We start from the raw sequence: 18,971 nt of genomic DNA on the forward strand, positions 1-18,971 counted from the left end.
TTGTTGTTAATGGATGATGTTATCTTTATCTCCATTGTTAATGGATGATGTTATCTTTATCTCTCTCTCTTTTGTTGTAATGACAACAAAACAAAAACAAAATCTGCACTGAAAGATCCAGATATAATGCTAATTCTATCAATGTAAATTGTACAGGTCAACTTGGACTGTTCGTTGCTCATCTTTCTAATTCAAAGGGGTCTATCAATATACTTAGGTAACTTCATAAGTGCATAAATTATCTTCATACGTGTGTAAATGAATATCTGATGGCGACTATAAATTAAATAACTAGCTTAAGCAAAGCAGTGTTATTATCAGTGCCAAGTGCGTCTTCATTAAAAAAAAAAAACATTGAATGTTGGATGCAGTGTGTTTGTATATCACCAGCGTCGCTCTGTCTCTGGGGCCACCGTTAGGAGTCAGTCAGAGGTCAGATGAACTGGGTCCCCCACCATGATTACAAAAGGAATTCTTATTTGCAGTCTTTTTTTTCCCTTCTTCTTCAGACAGGCTCTGAGCCAATGTCCCTTTTTGAACAGAAAGTCCAAAATGCATTGGCTATTAACAAAGGCTAAATATCGTGAACTATTGTGTTTTTGTTTTTTTAAATGCGGCGTGGCAGCATTGCAGCTCTTGTAGAATCAAATAAGTAGTATGGATCGTTATCGTTATCCTGCTGCAGAACCCAAGTGCACATCAGCTTGAGGTCACAAACTGATGGCTGAACATTCTCAACATTTTCTGTGAAAGAGCAGAATTCTTGGTTCCATCAATCACAGCAAGTTGTTCAGGTCCTGAAGGAGCAAAGCAGCCCGAGACCATCACACTACCACCATCATGTTTGTTGGTATGATGTTCTTTTTCTAAAATGCTGTGCTACATTTACGCCAGATGTAATGAGAGACACCTTCCAAAAGCTCAACTTTCGTTTCGTCAGTCCATATAATATCCTCCCGAAAGTCTTGGAAATCATTCAGATGTTTTTCGCAAAAGTAAGACGAGCTTTTATGTTATTTTTGGTCAGCAGGGGTTTTTGCCTTCTAACTCTGCTATGGATGCCATTTTTGCCCAGTCTCTTCCTTATTGTTGGCTTGGGCATCGTTTGAGTTTGAGCGATTCCGGTCCCGGTTCCTCATTTTGATTCCGGTTCCACATGATTCTCAATTCTGATTATTTTTGGGGGCTGGGTCAAAAGACTTTGCATGGTTTAAATAAGGAGCCCGTAGCATGGACGAAAATGAACATTTGACTCAGGGTTCTTTATAACCAGTATCAATTTCAAACCTATGAACTAAAAGCCAATGTATGTGTAACTAAACCAATTGACTTAATATCCGTCAATCAATTTTCCGTACCGCTTATCCTCACTAGGGTCGCCCATAAGTATTCAGACCCTTTGCTGTGACGTTTATATTTAACTCACGTGCAGTCCATTTCTTCTGATCATCCTTGAGATGGTTCTACACCTTTATTGGAGTTCAGCTGTGTTTGATTATACTGATGGCAGAGTGGCCCGACGGAAGCCTCGCCTCAGTGCAAGACACATGAAAGCCTGCATCGAGTTTGCTAAAAAACACCTGAAGAACTCCAAGATGGTGAGAAATAAGATTCTCTGGTGTGAAGAGACCAAGATAGAACTTTTTGGCCTTAATTCTGCTGCAGGGACAGGACGACTGGTTGCAATCGAAGGAAAGATGAATGCAGCCAAGTAAAGGGATATCATGGTCCTGCTCAGGACCTCAGACTGAGCCGAAGGTTCACCTTCCAACAAGACAACGACGCTAAGCACAGAGCTAAAATAACAAAGGAGTGGCTTCAGAACAACTCTGTGACTGTTCTTGAATGGCCCAGCCAGAGCCCCGACTTAAACCCAATTGAGCATCTATAGAGAGACCTGAAAATGGCTGTTCACCAACGTTCACCATCCAACCTGAAAGAACTGGAGAGGATCTGCAAGGAGGAATGACAGAGGATCCACAAATCCAAGTGTGAAAAACATGTTGCATCATTCCCAAAAAGACTCATGGCTGTATTAGCTCAAAAGGGTGCTTCTACTAAATACTGAGCAGAGGGTCTGAATACTTCTGGCTGTGTGATATTTCAGTTTTTCTTTTTAATAAATCTGCAAAAATTTCAACAGTTCCATTTTTTTCAGTCAATATGCGGTGCTGTGTGTACATTGAGGGGAAAAAAATTAACAAATTATTTTAGCAAATGGCTGCAGTATAAGAGTAAAAATTTTAAGGGTGGTCTGAATACTTTCCGTATGCACTGTACCTACAGTATTAATAGTAGAGGATGTGCTTACTTCTGCCGTTGAGATTCACCCAGATTCAGATCGAAAACACGACATTCAGTCAAGTTTATTGCATGCCATGTGTGCGCAAATGCTTCTTCATATTGCTTGTGATTCCTCCATTTGAGGAACTTTCCACTCTGCAAGTGTTGTGAGTTACCCTGTTTGTCATCGTTTTTTGTGAAGCGTAACCAAACATTTGAACTTTTGTGTGGCATAGGCGCCATGTTTCTTGCTTAGCTGCACTTCTTAATGAAACCACCACTCAAGTTATGTTCCATTAGAGTCAGTTAAAAGGTGTGTGACATTTTTGTCACCTCATACACTCTATTAAATTTGTAGTTTGTGGGAGTAAAGACGTCCAGGGGACTTAAAATAGATTTTTTAAAAAATTCAATGAATAAAATTAAATTTAAAAAACACCTGCGGGATAACCTCATGGTAACGTCTGGTCAGTTTGTGACACGACGGATTTTAGGGTAACACCAGGAAAATGTGTGTGGTTTTATCCAGAATTCATTGCTATAGTTAAAATTACTGTATCACATTGTGACTGCATTAACATGCATCTTTGTGTTGTTTTGTACAGACAGGTTTTAATCGTTAAAGTGGTGCCGTTTTTAGTCGTTTATACAACCCCAATTCCAATGAAGTTGGGACGTTGTGTTAAACATAAATAAAAACAGAATACAATGATTTGCAAATCATGTTCAACCTATAATTAATTGAATACACTACAAAGACAAGATATTTAATGTTCAAAGTGATAAACTTTATTATTTTTAGCAAATAATCATTGACTTAGAATTTTATGGCTGCAACACGTTCCAAAATAGCTGGGACAGGTGGCAAAAAAGACTGAGAAAGTTGAGGATTTCTCATCAAACAACTGTTTGGAACATCCCACAGGTGAACAGGCTAATTGGGAACAGGTGGGTGCCATGATTGGGTATAAAAGGAGCTTCCCTGAATTGCTCAGTCATTACAAGCAAGATGATGCGAGGATCACCACTTTGTGAACAAGTGCGTGAGAAAATAGTCAAACAGTTTAAGGACCATGTTCCTCAACGTACAATTGCAAGGAATTTAGGGATTTCATCATCTACGGTCCATATCATCATCAAAAGGTTCAGAGAATCTGGATAATCACTGCATGTAAGCGGCAAGGCCGAAAACCAACATTGATCGAGCCCTCAGGCGGCACTGCATCAAAAACCGACATCAATGTGTGAAGGATATCACCACATGGGGTCAGGAACACTTCAGAATTACTAGACTGGCCTGCCTGCAGTCCAGACCTATATCCCATTGAAATTGTGTGGCGCATTATGAAGCGTAAATTACGACAACGGACACCCCGGACTGTTGAACAGCTGAAGCTGTACATCCAGCAAGAATGGGAAAGAATTCCACCTACAAAGCTTCAACAATTAGTGTCCTCAGTTCCCAAACATTTATTGAATGTTGTTCAAAGAAAAGGTGATGTAACACAGTGGTAAACATGACCTTGTCCCAGCTTTTTTGGTACGTGTTGCAGCCATAAAATTCCAAGTAAATGATTATTTGCTAAAAACAATAAAGTTTTTCAGTTTGAACATTAAATATCTTGTCTTTGTAGTGTATTCAATTAAATATAGGTTGAACATGATTTGCAAATCATTGTATTCCGTTTTTATTTGTTTAACACAACATCCCAACTTCATTGGAATTGGGGTTGTAGTCAGATTTATGTCATTTTTAGTTATGTGTTTACTGCTGCTTTTGGTGGCAATTTGGTACCCTTACTCAGAATGGTTAATGATGTAACCTATTGATACCACTTGCAGGCCAAGAATCCTATGAATGTCAACTGCTCCACACGTTGCGTGAGCTGCGTAACATGCACAATGATATCATTACTCCTCCTAGGATCAATATGAGAACTGCTTGGGTATTTGGCTAACAATTCCAAGTAATCAGTTTCCGATTCGCGACAGCGAGTCACTCGCATGATTTGTTTGGCACATTTTGTACGTGACACGCCCTTCCTGACTGAACGTGCGCTTTATTTTTTATTTATTTATTTTTTTTTAATCCGGGATTGGGACCTGCGCTATTTGCAGGCATCAACATGTACCACTACTCCACCAGTACTACATGAACTTAATACTTGTTAGCCGGTTAAGCCCACCGAAGTCGTGTCTCTCTCCTTGATCTGATCAATCACCTGGTGTCCATGGCGGAGTGGGCCAGCTGCAAAATTACACCCTTCAGCCACCCTGATGCCGCCTGCCCAGTTCTCAAAGTATGGAAACCCCAAGCCGAGTACGGGGAAAACTAGTCCTGATTGCAGAACTTAGCCGAAGTGCTATAATTGTTGTTTCTTCAACCTCAACACTCTTTGGTAGAATTCTGCTGCTATTGAGTTGAACCAGCCCCCCACCCCCACTTCTCTCTCGCTAGCTGTTATACTCTTTCTCTTCTGCCTAGGAGAGCCTTCCTCTGCTTTTCTTTTTTTATATACCTCAGCTACAATGATACTGTTATTTTGTATGAATATTTGAAGTTAACTGATAGGTTGCTATGATAGGATTAGTTTTCCAGCGATGACTGAAGAATATCTGAGCTTCAGGTACTTCAAGGCCAACACACAGCCCTTGAACAAAAGTTGACAGCGGTCAGCCTCATTAAAGCAGAGCTCTGCTGATGAAGCTAAATGACAACTGGCCTGTGACTTGAAATGCCTCTCTCCAACACAAACATCCAGGAGTGCTGTTGACAAGCTTGATGAATATTGTAGAAATAAGGAGTCCCACATGACTGGTTTCCTTCCAATTTGTTAAACATTTCTGCTTACTGTGCTGTTCTAAAATGTTGCATCATTAATGTGATGGAGGTTTACAATGTTAGGTGGACATAGCTGGTTTAGTTATTGCTAATGCCATACTGTGTCAGGATTTACAGGTTTCTAGTCGTTTGACGAGAACTATTGGAAAGGCTAACTCGTCTGAAGATTCACAGCTTTGCTCTCCTGATGCCCATAGTCAAGTCCTCTCCACCATTGACAAGAAACTATCACTTCTCGATCTATTACACCAGGAGATTAAGGAGCTCAAAACCAGCTTGAAATTGATGCACCAACAAGTCAGAGAGCTAAAAGACGGGCAATGGACACCAACAGGGCCCAACGCAGGAGCCAGCAGCCACTCAAAAATGGTCATAGCATGCCAAAGCGAGCCCATGTTAAGCACCGTCACCCCCACCCAGGCAAACCAGCTCCCCAAAGGATGTGCGAATGTGTGTGGTGCATTAAAAATTCGTGGGGAAAAAGCATGGCGGGCCAGAGAGCAGGCCGGATGTCTGCCGGGACACCTGGCCGAGTGTCCTCCCTTGCCCAATCCCAGCATCCCCAGAGGCCCACTTCGCAGATCCAGAAGGATAGCGGTTCAAGTGCATGCAAGTGACCCTATGGCGTTCACAGGGGTCAGATATGATATGATTTGGTCACATTACATTGCAGTTACATTACACATAACATTACATTACATTTCTGTATGACATTCTTTTCCTCTCTTCCTTTTTAGGGGAAATCCGAATCCTACAGTTCAAAACTGAGGAACGTTTCTGTTTAACTAGTGACCAGAAGCACTGTACAGGCGTACAATGCCAAAGAGCACGCAAATAAGTGTCTGGAGCATTTTCAGTACAATGAGTGCATATGTTTGATTTTGAATAGCCCACTTTATGCATACTATATTGCGTAACGTGGCATCTATGGACTACTTTGAAATGGATTAGCTGTAAATTACAGTTTTTTTGTCGAGAATGTTTTTCTACAGATTTGTGCCCAGTAATCGGTCAGTTGACACTAAGAGGTCTTTTCTCCATTATGCGATTGGTAAGTGTATTGAATTAGTACTTGAGATTAATTTGTATACTTTTGAAAGGAGTTTTTTTGTTTTGTGGGAGAAGTTCTATTTTCTGAACAAAAACGGGTAGTTATAAAGTATTCGCGTGTGTTGAGAATCTTTTTAGGATTATTGTTCTAACTTTATAGTATTGAAGGAAGTTACCACCTCTAATTTGAAATTCTTGGAATAAGAGTTCACGTGACATGAATGCATTATTTTTGAAGTGATGTAGGGGGTCAATTCCACTTTATTCCCATGTGCTGCAGTAAAGTATTTTGTTAATCTCACAATTGGGATTGTGCCAGATTGGGGAGGAATGATTTGGTGCGAACTGTGAGTGCGTGGTTTCTAGACTTTTCCACCAAGCTGATAAAGTGGCAGCAATAATTGGATTCTTAAAACAATTGTGGCGTTTGAGACTCGTGCTGATAAATGGGAAGTCTGAAAGTTTGGTGCTATTGCAGTCTATCTGTTCTAGTTTCAGCCAAGAGTCCCCCTTCTGATTTATCTTTCTGAAAGGTAGCAAAGCTCATACTATTTTTCTTATTTTTAGAGTAAAATTAAAAAATGGCAGAGTCTAGCATTTGGAACAATTTTAATCTGGGTTTGAATGGGATCATTGAAAATAAATAGTTAATATGTGGTAACTTTTTCATTTTTACTGTAGCTATATGTCCTAAAAGTGAGATTGGTAGGCTGTTCCAATGTGTCTGGGACAGGTGGCAAAAAAAGACTGGGAAAATTGAGGAATGCTCATCAAACACCTGTTTGGAACATCCCGCAGGTGAACACGCTAATTGGGAACAGGTGGGTGCCATGATTGGGTATAAAAGGAGCTCCCAGGAATTGCTCAGTCATTCACAAGCAAAGATTGATCGAGGTTCACTTCTTTGTGAACTAGTGCGTGAGAAAATAGTCGAACAGTTTAAGGACAATGTTCCTCAATTGCAAGGAATTTAGGGATTTCATCATCTACGGTCCATAATATCATCAAAAGGTTCAGAGAATCTGGAGAAATCACTGCATGTAAGCGGCAAGGCCAAAAACCAACACTGACTGCCCGTGACCTTCGATCCCTCAGCATCAAAAACTGACATCAATGTGTAAAGGATATCACCACATGGGCTCAGGAACACTTCAGAAAAGCAATGTCAGTCAATACAGTTCGGCGTTACATCCATAAGTGCAACTTGAAACTCTACTATGCAAAGCAAAAGCCATTTATCAACAACACCCAGTTACGCCGCCGGGTTCTCTGGGCCCGAGCTCATCTAAGATGGATGATGCTAAGTGGAAAAGTGTTCTGTGGTCCGACGAGTCCACATTTCAAATTGTTTTGGGAAATTGTGGACGTCATTTCCTCGGCCAAATAGGAAAAGAACCATCCGGATTGTTATGGACACAAAGTTCAAAAGCCAGCATCTGTGATGGTATGGGGCTGTGTTAGTACCAATGGCATGGGTAACTTGCACATCTGTGAAGGCACCATCAATGCTGAAAAGTACATACAGGTTTTGGAGAAACATAGGCTGCCATCCAAGCAACGTCTTTTTCATGGACGCCCCTGCTTATTTCAGCAGGACAATGCCAAACCACATTCTGCATGTGTTACAACAGCGGGGCTTTGTAGTAAAAGAGTGCGGGTACTAGACTGGCCTGCCTGTTGTCCAGACCTGCCTCCCATTGAAAATGTGTGGCGCATTATGAAGCGTAAAATACGGAGACCCCGGACTCAAGCAAGAAGAGGAAAGAATTCCACCAACAAAGCTTCAACAATTAGTGTCCTCAGTTCCCAAACGTTTATTGAATGTTGTTACAAGAAAAGGTGATGTAACACAGTGGTAAACATGACCCTGTCCCAGCTTTTTGTGCTGTTTTTTTTTAGCAATTGAGTTATTTGTAAGAAAGTTGTCAATTCTAGAGAAGGAGCGGTGTACTGAAGAAAAGAAAGTGTATTCCCTTTTTGTATGATTATTTATTTATTTATTTTTATTCTCCCTATGTCGGCGAGTCCGAAATCGTGCATATATTCATGTAATATTCGGGGAGACTGATTGTTTGGAATTTTTTACATTTTAACGGTCTATGGTTGGATTAAGTGCTGTATTAAAGTCGCCATCTATAATAATTGTTGAATTAGCTGACAAATTGCTCAGATGTGAAAAAAAGTGTCTGAGTTAAGAGATCATCGATATTAGGGGTGTATACATTAACTAAGGGGTATTTTTTGTTAAATATAGTTGAATAAACAATTATTTATTGGCCTTCTGGGTCAGTTATTGTGCTCTTTAGCGTAAAAAGTAGCCTATTATGAATTAGTATTGAGACTCCTCGTTGTCTGGTGTTATAGAGAGCTGAGAAGGTTTGACTGAAATGTAATAATTTTCTTCAGATTTTGACAAATGGGTTTCTTGTATGACGAAGAGATCCGTTTTTAATTTTCGTGATATAATCTATAATTATTTTTGCCAGTGAACGAATGCCAATTACATTCCATGAAACAAAAATTATCCTTGTCATATTAAGTGTAGAGTTGTTATAAGGGAATGTGGGACAATCTGTGTGAGTGTATCATCTATATGTGTGTCGGAAACGGATAACTCTCAGAAATGTATATCAAATGGGACCTTCCTTACTGTGTAGCTGGTAATATGAGGTTGTGTTAGGAGGTATTATGTATCGAGGTATTGAACGTGTTTTATATGAGTTCAGCATATAAAAAACATGGAAACAGAAGACAAGGGAATATATCACGAGTGAAACAGACAAGCAGAAGTAGCATCCAAATACATATGCATACGGTGGTTGCATTCGGTAAGTGGGGGAGCAGGAGGTGCCATAAAGAAGCGAAAAGGAAGTACCAAAGAGAAAGATAACAGAAAACAAGGGAAATATCCCATGTCAGTGAGTGGGGGATACAATGGGACGTGCGCAATTAATTTTTTTCTTTTTCCTAAACTAATTACTACATGTTTTTTCTACATTCTATGCCAAATATTAGAGGAAACTTGAAAGGAATACTCTATTAGAAGAGGCAAAGGGTGACGTTGGAATCGCGAAACAGTTGACCGTCTATGTATAGTTTGTCCACAACCAGTGAGGCGCGTTTTCCTTGTTGCTGGTAATTCTTCATTAGAGGGTACAAGAGTTTTCGTTGCTCGTTGATTTTGCGTGGAAACTGGTCATTCATCTCAAACTGTGTACCCTTCAGCTCCAGTCCTTTCAACTTTATGATGATTGGACGGGGATGATTCCCTGCTTGCAGTCCTCCTCGTCTGTGTACTCAGTGGAAGGTGATGTTCGTGTGTGTCTCCTTCGGGATTTTCAGCGCTGTCGATGACGTTTTTTACTTGAGCCTTTGGATTATCAAGTGTACTCTCAGAAATGCCGGAAAAGATGGTTATCCCGCATGCTTCTTGACTGTAAATCCAGCTTTGCTTCTTTGATTAGTTTTTTTCTTTTTTTTTTCTTTCTTGAGAACTTCTACCTCCGTTGTTATCGCTGTCATGGCTGTCTGAAGTTCGGCATTGTCCTCTTTTAGCTCTCTGACTTGTTGGTGCATGAACTCCAAGCTGGTTTTGAGCTCCTTAATCTCCTGGTGTCATAGATCGAAAAGTGATGGCTTCTTGTCAGTGGAAGAGAGGACTTGAATATGGGCGTCGGGTGAGCTGGGTAGTAGCTCCTCAGTGCTTGTGGACACGTTAGCCTTCGGTCTTTTTCTGTCTTTTTCCGTCTCAACGAGTTGCTATGGTCGTCATGGTGGGATTCGCTAGCTTGCATGACGAAGCGATTGAAAGATCTGTCGTTGAAATCTTCGAGTGGCTCCACGATGGCATCTTGGTGTTAGCAGGGATTGGGAAAAAGTAATCAATAATAATCAGCCCTGCAATCAGAGGAAAATAAGTGGATGAGGAGGAAATTAAGTCTCGGGCTTGCTCATCCGATCTTGCAGCGTAATTTCGTCTGGGAAATCTCGCTGTCTGTCGCGGTGTCAGAGCATGCCACTCTCTCTCTCTCTCTCTCTCTCTCTCTCTCTCTCTCTCTCTCTCTCTCTCTCTCTCTCTCTCTCTCTCTCTCTCTCTCTCTGCCTCGCTCCCTCCCTCCCTCCCTCTCTCTCTCTCTCTCTCTCTCTGTGGCTCTCTCTGTCTCGCTCTCTCTCTCTCTGTCTCTCTCTCTCTCTCTCTCTCTCTCTTCGTGTCACTTTGTTGCAGCCACCCCTATCAGCCACCCCTGCTACAAAAGTGTTCTCAAGTTCCTTATTAGTTTGTGTCCATGCGAAGCAACAGGAAGTGTTTAATTATATTTGGGTAAAGTTTGTTGTGAGCATGCAACTCACTGAAAGTTTCAATCAATTGAACCTCACTACTTATCAGTGATCAATTCACTGAGACTTCAAACTGTCATCTTGGAATGTTTTTCTCTTTTTTTAAATTTTTTTTTAATAGTTTTTTTACTATTGCTTTTTGGCTCAAGAGAGTGACCAAAATGGTGAATGATCTGCATCTATTTAGCACTCAGTCTGATTTTTGTTGCCTAATTCACCCAATGATAATGGAAGTACACAGCTCATTTACTCAATGGTGACACAGAATGAGGTGCAACTGTTTTTACTTTCAACATTTTTCTGTTGTGAATATGTCTCTGAGCAGACAATATAACCGCCTGCGAAACCTGCTGAAAGATCCCCGACATGACTGTGTTCTGTTTGCGAATGAATTTCAAGAGTTTTCCTTCTGTCTGCGGGACAATGGGGAGAGTCAAGAACAGTGGCAGACCAGGTGAGTTGCGACTGAAACAATTGACACGCAACATAATGTTGAGGTTAGACCCAATACGCATGTGTTGTATACAGATATAAAATCAGTACTGCAAATAAGAGCAAAGTATGCAGGGGAGTGCTGTTTTATAGTTCAGGTTTAGCATGCTACAGTTTGCACTTTTTAACCCATGTTCTGACTAATCTTATGGATTAGATTTTTACTTGAATGCCACTCTATAATACTGATAAACATTTAACATTTTCTGAGATTGGCTGGCAACCAGTCCATGGTACCTCGGCTCTCGCCCAAAGTCAGCTGGTACCGACTCCAGCTCACCCGTAACTTTAATGAGGCACTATAGAAAATGGATAGGTGTAATACAACAAATGAGCAACGTGGTATTATTTGATATTGTGATCTTATTGGTTGGAATGTTTTGTCAATTTTTATTAAATTATGCATGGTGGACCGAATCAAATGCAGTTTAAATATGGCCCATGCACTATGTGTTCCACACCCCTTATTTAGAGGGCCATCTGCAATAGTTGTAATTAGTTGTTTTAGTTTGCAAGGGCCATATTCTCCCATGCGCGTAACGCCTACGACACACTACGCGATGCAGTTCAACCCAAATGAACCAAACCATCGCAAAAAAATGCCAACGCACCCCTCCGGATATATGAACAGCGAGCCTGTATAGGCGTTTGATGCTGTATGTACAGTATATTGTACGTTTTCACATTTATTAGCGCATGAAAAGATGGCTTAATAGTTAAGGAAGTCGTGGGTTGCTAAAGAAAGTGGACGTGGGCAAGAATTAAAGCCTGTGTGTGGATATTTTACAGGAGTCTCACTAGCTCCATTGAACGTACCCAACAAGGTACGTACTAACCGTTTTCCAATCCACAGGTACATTATGAGCCTAATTAAGTATTGATTTAAAACACAAGATTTTGATGCTCATTATACTCTGTTAATATGCCTTGGGAGCTGTGCGGTGGCCGTTGTGTCTCTTGCGCTTCAAACCCGGAAATATATCTTTAGCGCGAGTGAAAAGCTGCTGTGCATTTTTGATTGCGGTGATTACGGTGAGCGCCGGTGGCCGGCAAAACCAGTGGCAGACTGATCGGCCATTCATGAAAACAGTTGCCAAACCACGCAGACTGCGCGATACTTCAGTCGGGTGCGGCCATGTCGCTCAGTGTGCAGCAGCCATAAATCAGGAAAGGCGCGCTTTTCTGGCTGCAACCATTCTCCCATCCACTCAAATCTCTTTTATGCACCCTCAAGCCACGTACACACTCTTGTTGAGCAACGCTAAAATGTGGGCGTACCCTATCAAATCTGGCCCTTCCGCACTCCAGAGGCTGTAGTATGTGCAGCGCCCCATCCATCCATTTTCTACCGCTTATCCCGGTCGGGTCGCGGGGGCAGTAGCTTTAGCAGGGACGCCCAGACTTCCCTCTCCCCAGCCACTTCATCCAGCTCTTCCGGGGGGATCCCGAGGCGTTCCCAGGCCAGCCGAAGGACGTAGTCTCGCCAGCGTGTCCTGGGTCATCCCCGGGGTCTCCTCCCGGTGGGAGGAAGCTTGTGCACAGCTGATCTATCCCTTATTTATTGGTGGACCTCCAAACATGCGTTCAGTCATCACAGTCCATTCATCCATCCATTTTCTACCTCGCTTATCCTCACTCGCGTGGCATGGAGCCTATCCCAGCTAACTGCGGGCAGGAGGCAGGGTACACCCTGAACTGGTCGCCAGCCAATCGCAGGGCACATATAAACAACCAACCATTCGCCCTCACATTCACTCCTAAGGGCAATTTAGAGTTTTCAATTAACCTACCGTGCCTGTTTTGGGGATGTGGGAGGAAACCGGAGTACACGGACAAAACCCACGCAGGCATGGGGAGATCATGCAAAAACTCCACACAGGCAAGGCTGGATTTGAACCCGGGTCCTCAGAACTGTGAGGCACATGTGCTAACCAGTCGGCCACCGTGCCGCCCAGCCATCACAGTATTTGTATTAAATTACTTTTATTGGATTTACGTCAAACAGAATAAACATGCTCTTCTTCAAAGTGTAGTGTGTTAGACGCAGCTGTCCCACGACGACACATCCGCCATGTAATGTATTTTTATATTTAAAGTGTACTATATTTTTCAAATGGTTTTAAAAGACATTCACAAGTCTCAGGAAAGCTCCATGGTCCATGATTTACAACCAGCCACCAGATTACAACCAGCCACCAAATCTGAACAGGAGACTCTATAGCTGAAAGGTGGCACAAGTTGGGCACATAAACAAAAGGAAAAAAAAGATGAGAGTGAACGAGAGCACTCTAACCCACTGAGAGCATAAATGATATAATTACTTTACTTCATGTTTGTGTTTAGGTGCGTTTACTCTGCAGCAGTTTGGTACTATAACCACCTAGCTGGTATGATGGATGTAGTGATGATCACAGAGGACCAGGACATCATTGCTCAGTACAGCAACCTCCACTCTGGAGTGTACGTCATCTCTGTCCAGGTAAAGGACTCATATGTACACAGCCAGGTCTCCCACATCACAGCTTTTATCATACATCAGTCACATTTGCAATGACACTTCTATTGTATTCAATAGCTTCATTGACCTCTGACAGAGAGTGTGCTCTATTTTTACATGACTGATGTGGTATTTTCATCTACATTAAACCGTCTATAGAGAATGGCAGACAATCGCTATCTTTAACAGGTAGACTCTATTTACCATATGTACTGTATATATACACAGTCATCTCGTTGGATGTGTGTCCTGCGTCTGAGATGCACAAAAATTACCAGGGATGTATGAAGCATATTCAATCTGCGTCCGTAGATGTGTGGTTTGAAACCCATCTACGTACAGTCCCCTCCAAAAGTATTAGAACGGCAAGGTCAATTCCTTTTTTTTTTTGTATACTGAAGACATTTGGGTTTCAGATCAAAAGATGAATATGAGACAAAAGTTCAGAATTACAGCTTTTATTTCATGGTATTTACATCTAGATGTGTTAACTCAGGACAGCACCTTTTGTTTGAACCCACCCACTTTTCAAGTGAGCAGAAGTATTGGAACGTGACTGATGGGTGTTTCTAGTTGCTCAGGTGTTGCCTTTTAGATTGATTGCTTAAACATTAGATAGTGTTTGTTTTTGGCTTTGGGTTTCACCTGTGAAAACTGCATTTTCTGTTAAGAAAACATGAAGACCAGAGAAAGCTGTCAATGGGAGAAAAGCAAACCATTTTGAAGCGAAGAGAAGAGAGAAAATTGATAAGCGGTATTGCACAAACATAGGGCAGAGCCAATACAACAATTTGGAATGTCCTGAAAAAGAAAGAAACTACCGGTGTACTGAGCAACAGGCATCGAACAGGTTGGCCAAAGGTATCAACAGCAGTTGATGACAGAAACATCGTGAGAGCTGTGAAGAAACACCCAAAGACGTCAGTCACATCACTGCCAACCTCCACAGGGCAGCGGTGAAGGTATCACAAGCCACTGTTCGAAGAAGACTTCGAGAAAAGAAATATAGAGGCCATACCACAATATGCAAACCACTCAATCAGCAAAAAAATGGGAAGGCTTGATTGTATTTTGCAAAGAATTACAAAGATGAGCCACAAAAGTTTTGGAACAAACCTTTATGGACTGATGGCACAAAGATTAACCTCTACCAAAGTGATGGAAAGGCCAAAGTATGGAGAAAGAAAGGATCTACTTATGATCCAAAACACACAAGGTCATCTGTGAAGCATGGTGGAGGTAATGTGGGGCTTGGACTTGCATGGCTGGTTCTGGAACAGGCTCACTAGTCTGTATTGATGATGTAACTGATGGTAGCACCAGACTGAATTCTGAAGACTACAAAACCATTTTGTCTGGCAATTTACAGAAACATGCATCCAAACTAATCGGGAGAGGCTTCATCATGCAACAAGACAATGACCCAAAAAACACTGCTAACTCAACAAAGGACTTCATCAGGGGGAAAAAGTGGAAGGTCATAGACTGGCCAAGTCAATTACTGGACTTCAAGCCAATAGAGAATGAAGAGGAGACTGAAGGGAGAAACCCCCAGAAACCAACAAGAACTGAAAGAGGCTGCAGTAAAGGCCTGGCAAAGCATTTCCAATGAAGAATGCAACAGTCTGGTGAAGTCAATGGGTCGCAGTCTTGATGCAGATATTGCAAGTGAGGGTTATGCCACCAAATATTAAATGTTACTCACTTTAAGTTAATTTAATATTGTCTGTTCCAATACATTTGATCACTTGAAAAGGGGGTGGCTTCAAACAAAAGGTGCTCTGTCTTGAGTTCTTTAACACATCTAGATGTAAATACCATGAAATAAAAGCTGGAATTCTGAAATTTTGTCTCATAGTCATCTTTTGATCTGAAACCCAAATGTCTTCAGTATACAACAAAAACACAGGAATTGACCTTGCTGTTCCAATACTGCTGGAGGGGACTGTATATGTGTGTGTTGGTGAAGTGCTTCCACACACTCGCCAATCAGATGCAGAATAGGGCGGATTGTCGTTCCATAAATACTCGTGTTGTGGTAACACCCGCCACGACGCAGCAAGCCGCTGGCAAAACGGCATTTGCTATGTCAATGCACACAACTGGGTCAAAGGTAAAGTTAATTGTTTATTGCATTCGCTAGTCTGCGGGCTAACAAGCTAAGGGCTGCAGCTAAAAAGCTCACTCAACCTCGACACCTCGACATCGTTAAAACGTTAGTGCTCGGAGTTGTGTGTTCCCCACATAACACACACACAGGCCAAAGTTCATGTTTATAAACCATAACCTCAATTTTTAAGCAGTAGTTGACCCTGTCAGAAGGAGTTTCAACTCCCACCTCCGACAGAACTTCACCCACGTTCCGGGTGAGGCGGGGGACATTGAGTCTGAGTGGACCATGTTCCCCGCCTCCATTGCTGAGGAGGCCGACCGGAGCTGTTGCCATCAGGTGGTCAGTGCCTGTCATGGCGGCAACCCCCGAACCCAATGGTGGACACCAGCGGTGAGGGATGCCATCAAGCTGAAGAAGGAGTCCTATCAGGCCTTTTTGGCCTGTGGAACTCCTGAGACAGCTGATGGGTACTGGCTGGCCAAGTAGAATGCAGCTTTGGTGGTCGCTGCGGAAGAAAAACCCGATCATGGGAGGAGTTCAGTGAGGCCATGGAGAAAGACTTCCTGACGGCTTTGAGGAAATTCTAGTCCACCATCTGGCATCTCAGGAGGAGGAAGCAGTCCATCAACACAAGTCGGGGCGGGGTGCTGACACGGCTTTCCATGAGGAAGCAGAGTCTGGGATCTCTGAGGCGGGCTCTCCTATCTCTGGGGTTGAGGTCACCGAGGTGGTTAAAACGCTCCTTGGTGGCAAAGCCCCAGGGGTGGCTGATATCTGCCCGGAGTTCCTAAAGACTCTGGATGTTGTGGGGCTGTGCTGGTTGACATGCCTCTGCAACATCGCGTGGACAGGAGCAGTGCCTCTAGATTGGCAGACTGGGGTGGTGGTCCCCCTTTTTCAGAAGGGGGACCGGAGGGTGTGTTCCAACTACAGGGGGATCACACTCCTCAGCCTACCTGGTAAAGTCTATTCAGAAGTACTGGACAGGAGGGTCCGTGGGGAAGTCGAATATTGGATTCAGAAGGAGCAGTGTGGTTTTCGTCCTAGCCGTGGAACAGTGGACCAGCTCTACACCCTCGGCAGGGTCCTCGAGGGTGCACGGGAGTTCGCCCAACCAGTCTACATGTGTTTTGTGGACTTGGAGAAGGCGTTCGACCATGTCCCTCGGGGAGTCCTGTGGTGGGTGCTTCAGGAATATGGGGTACCGAACCCACTGATACGGGCTGTTCAATCCCTATACGATTGGTGTCGAGAGTTTGGTTCGCATTGCCGGCAGTAAGTCAGATTAGTTTCCACTCCTCCAAGGCTTCCCTTTCTCACCGATTCTGTTCAAAACTTTTATGGACAGAATTTCTGGGCGCAGCTGAGGCATAGAGTGGGTCCGGTTTGGTGTGACCTCAGTATTGGATCTCTGCTTTTTGCAGACTATGTGTTTCTGTTGGCTTCATCAAGCTGTGATCTCCAGTTATCACTGGAGTGGTTCGCAGCTGAGTTTGAAGCGGTTGTGATGAAAATCAGCACCTCCAAGTCTGAGACCATAGTCCTCAGTTGGAAAAGGGTGGCATGCCCTCTCCAGGTCGGGGATGAGATCCTGCCCCAAGTGGAGGAGTTCAAGTATCTTGGAGTCTTGTTCACAAGTGAGGGAAGAATGGAACGGGAGATCGACAGGTGGATCAGTGTAGCGTCTGCAGTGTTGTGGACTTTGTATTGGTCCGTTGTGGTAAAGAAGTAGCTAAGTCGAAAGGCGAAGCTCTCAATGTACTGGTCGCTCTACGTTCCTACCCTATGGTCACGAGCTGTGGGTCATGACCGAAAGAACAGGGTGTCTGGGCTCTCCCTTAGAGATAGGGTGAGAAGCTCGGTCATGCGGGAGGGGCTTAGAGTTGAACCGCTGCTCCTCCGCATTGAAAGGAGCCGGATGAGGTGGCTTGGGCATCTGATTAGGACGCCTCCCTGGTGAGGTGTTCCGGCCACATCCCACTGGGAGGAGACCCCGGGGACGACCTCGGACATGCTGGAGAGACGGTGTCTCCTGGCTGGCCTGGGAACACCTCGGGATCCCCCCAGAAGAGCTGGATGAAGTGGCTAGGGATAGGGAAGGCATTTTTGGGCCTCTGTAGTAGATTAATGACTCCATACCATGACTCCATACCTATGTGCCAAATGTTCACAGGTACTGGACATTTACCAGCCTTCCCAGTTAACATGGATATTTGATATTGATAGTATCATTTATCGTGTTAGTTTTGGGGAAAATGTATTCTCATAAAAAATATGCTATTGTTGAAGGCTTGAAACATAATATATTTGAGAGAGAGAGAGCAAGAGTGATGGATAACACGAATATATTGTACAAATTGTACAAATAAAAATCTGCACTATAGCGGGACCGCGAAGCAACAGCCATCATATAGCGGTGGATTACTGTATCGGTACTCTGTGATGATAAATTGCAGGGATTCATTGTACCAGGGCTGGGACTCATTATTTCCAGATATGTGCATCCTGGGACTCACAATAGTGTCAATTGTAAAATGATCTATGCATACAGGAGCCTTTTAGTTAGTATTACATTCCAACCTTTCTGTAGGTACTGCCAATAGAAATTTGGATTAATACTGCAGGTGTCCCAGTCCAATCTTCGATCAATGTCAGCAAAAAAAAAAAAGAAGAGAATCTGACCGGACTGGATCTAAAATCTATGATTTGACCACTCTTATACAAGCAGTCTATTCCATGCTCCGCTTCAGCACTGTTATCCATTAGCGCATGGATGGCATGCAGATCCCACATGATCACAACAATAGGTTGCGAGGGTGCTAACATTGCAAGAATTAAGAATTAATATTGCTTGCTTAAAGTCGTTTATTGACACTCCAGTTAAAATTCACTCTAAAAATAAACACGCAAGAAGTACACTTTTTGAATGTTCAAATACATCACAGACTTCTTCATTTTTGTTCAGAAAAATAGCTAGCTGAAAGCTAACCTACAGTGAATGAAAAACACCACTGACGAGCTAACGGAAATTAGCATTGAACTCGCAGCACTTGTATCTCTCAAGATAATGAATATTGGTACACAAATGCTGTATTAACACATACAAAAGGGCAATTTAACAATACTCACAGGTATATAAAGTATTCTTCAAACTCTGTGAAAAACGAGTTATATTAAAAATATTCGATCGTGACTTCTACTTTCTTCGTTACTGTGTGTATCTCATTGCGTGCCCCATACTGCCACTCAGAGGTCAAGATATGCACAGCAGCAACAGCGAATAGAACTATCCCTCAGATGCATTGCCACCACACATGGAGAAACCTGTTCCCACCATATACTGACAGTAAAGAAAT

The 18,971-nt window shown here is 42.8% G+C and overlaps 1 protein-coding gene across 6 annotated transcripts in view; it reads left to right on the top strand.

Annotated features, from left to right (window-relative positions):
• Positions 1-18,971, top strand: part of dis3l (DIS3 like exosome 3'-5' exoribonuclease) — a 79,407-nt gene that overhangs the window by 7,948 nt on the left and 52,488 nt on the right. For 4 of the 6 annotated variants that reach the window (XM_061665098.1, XM_061665079.1, XM_061665088.1 and 1 more), the window contains exons 3-4: positions 10,839-10,967; positions 13,349-13,484. In XM_061665098.1, the coding sequence (XP_061521082.1) occupies positions 10,839-10,967; positions 13,349-13,484 (265 nt within the window). Of the gene's footprint in view, positions 1-10,838; positions 10,968-11,794; positions 11,830-13,348; positions 13,485-18,971 lie in introns of those variants that run through there. The other 2 variants (XM_061665116.1, XM_061665108.1) reach the window with 2 other exon arrangements.

Source organism: Phycodurus eques, chromosome 2, assembly GCF_024500275.1.
Source record: "Phycodurus eques isolate BA_2022a chromosome 2, UOR_Pequ_1.1, whole genome shotgun sequence".
In the NCBI taxonomy this organism is placed as follows: domain Eukaryota; kingdom Metazoa; phylum Chordata; class Actinopteri; order Syngnathiformes; family Syngnathidae; genus Phycodurus; species Phycodurus eques.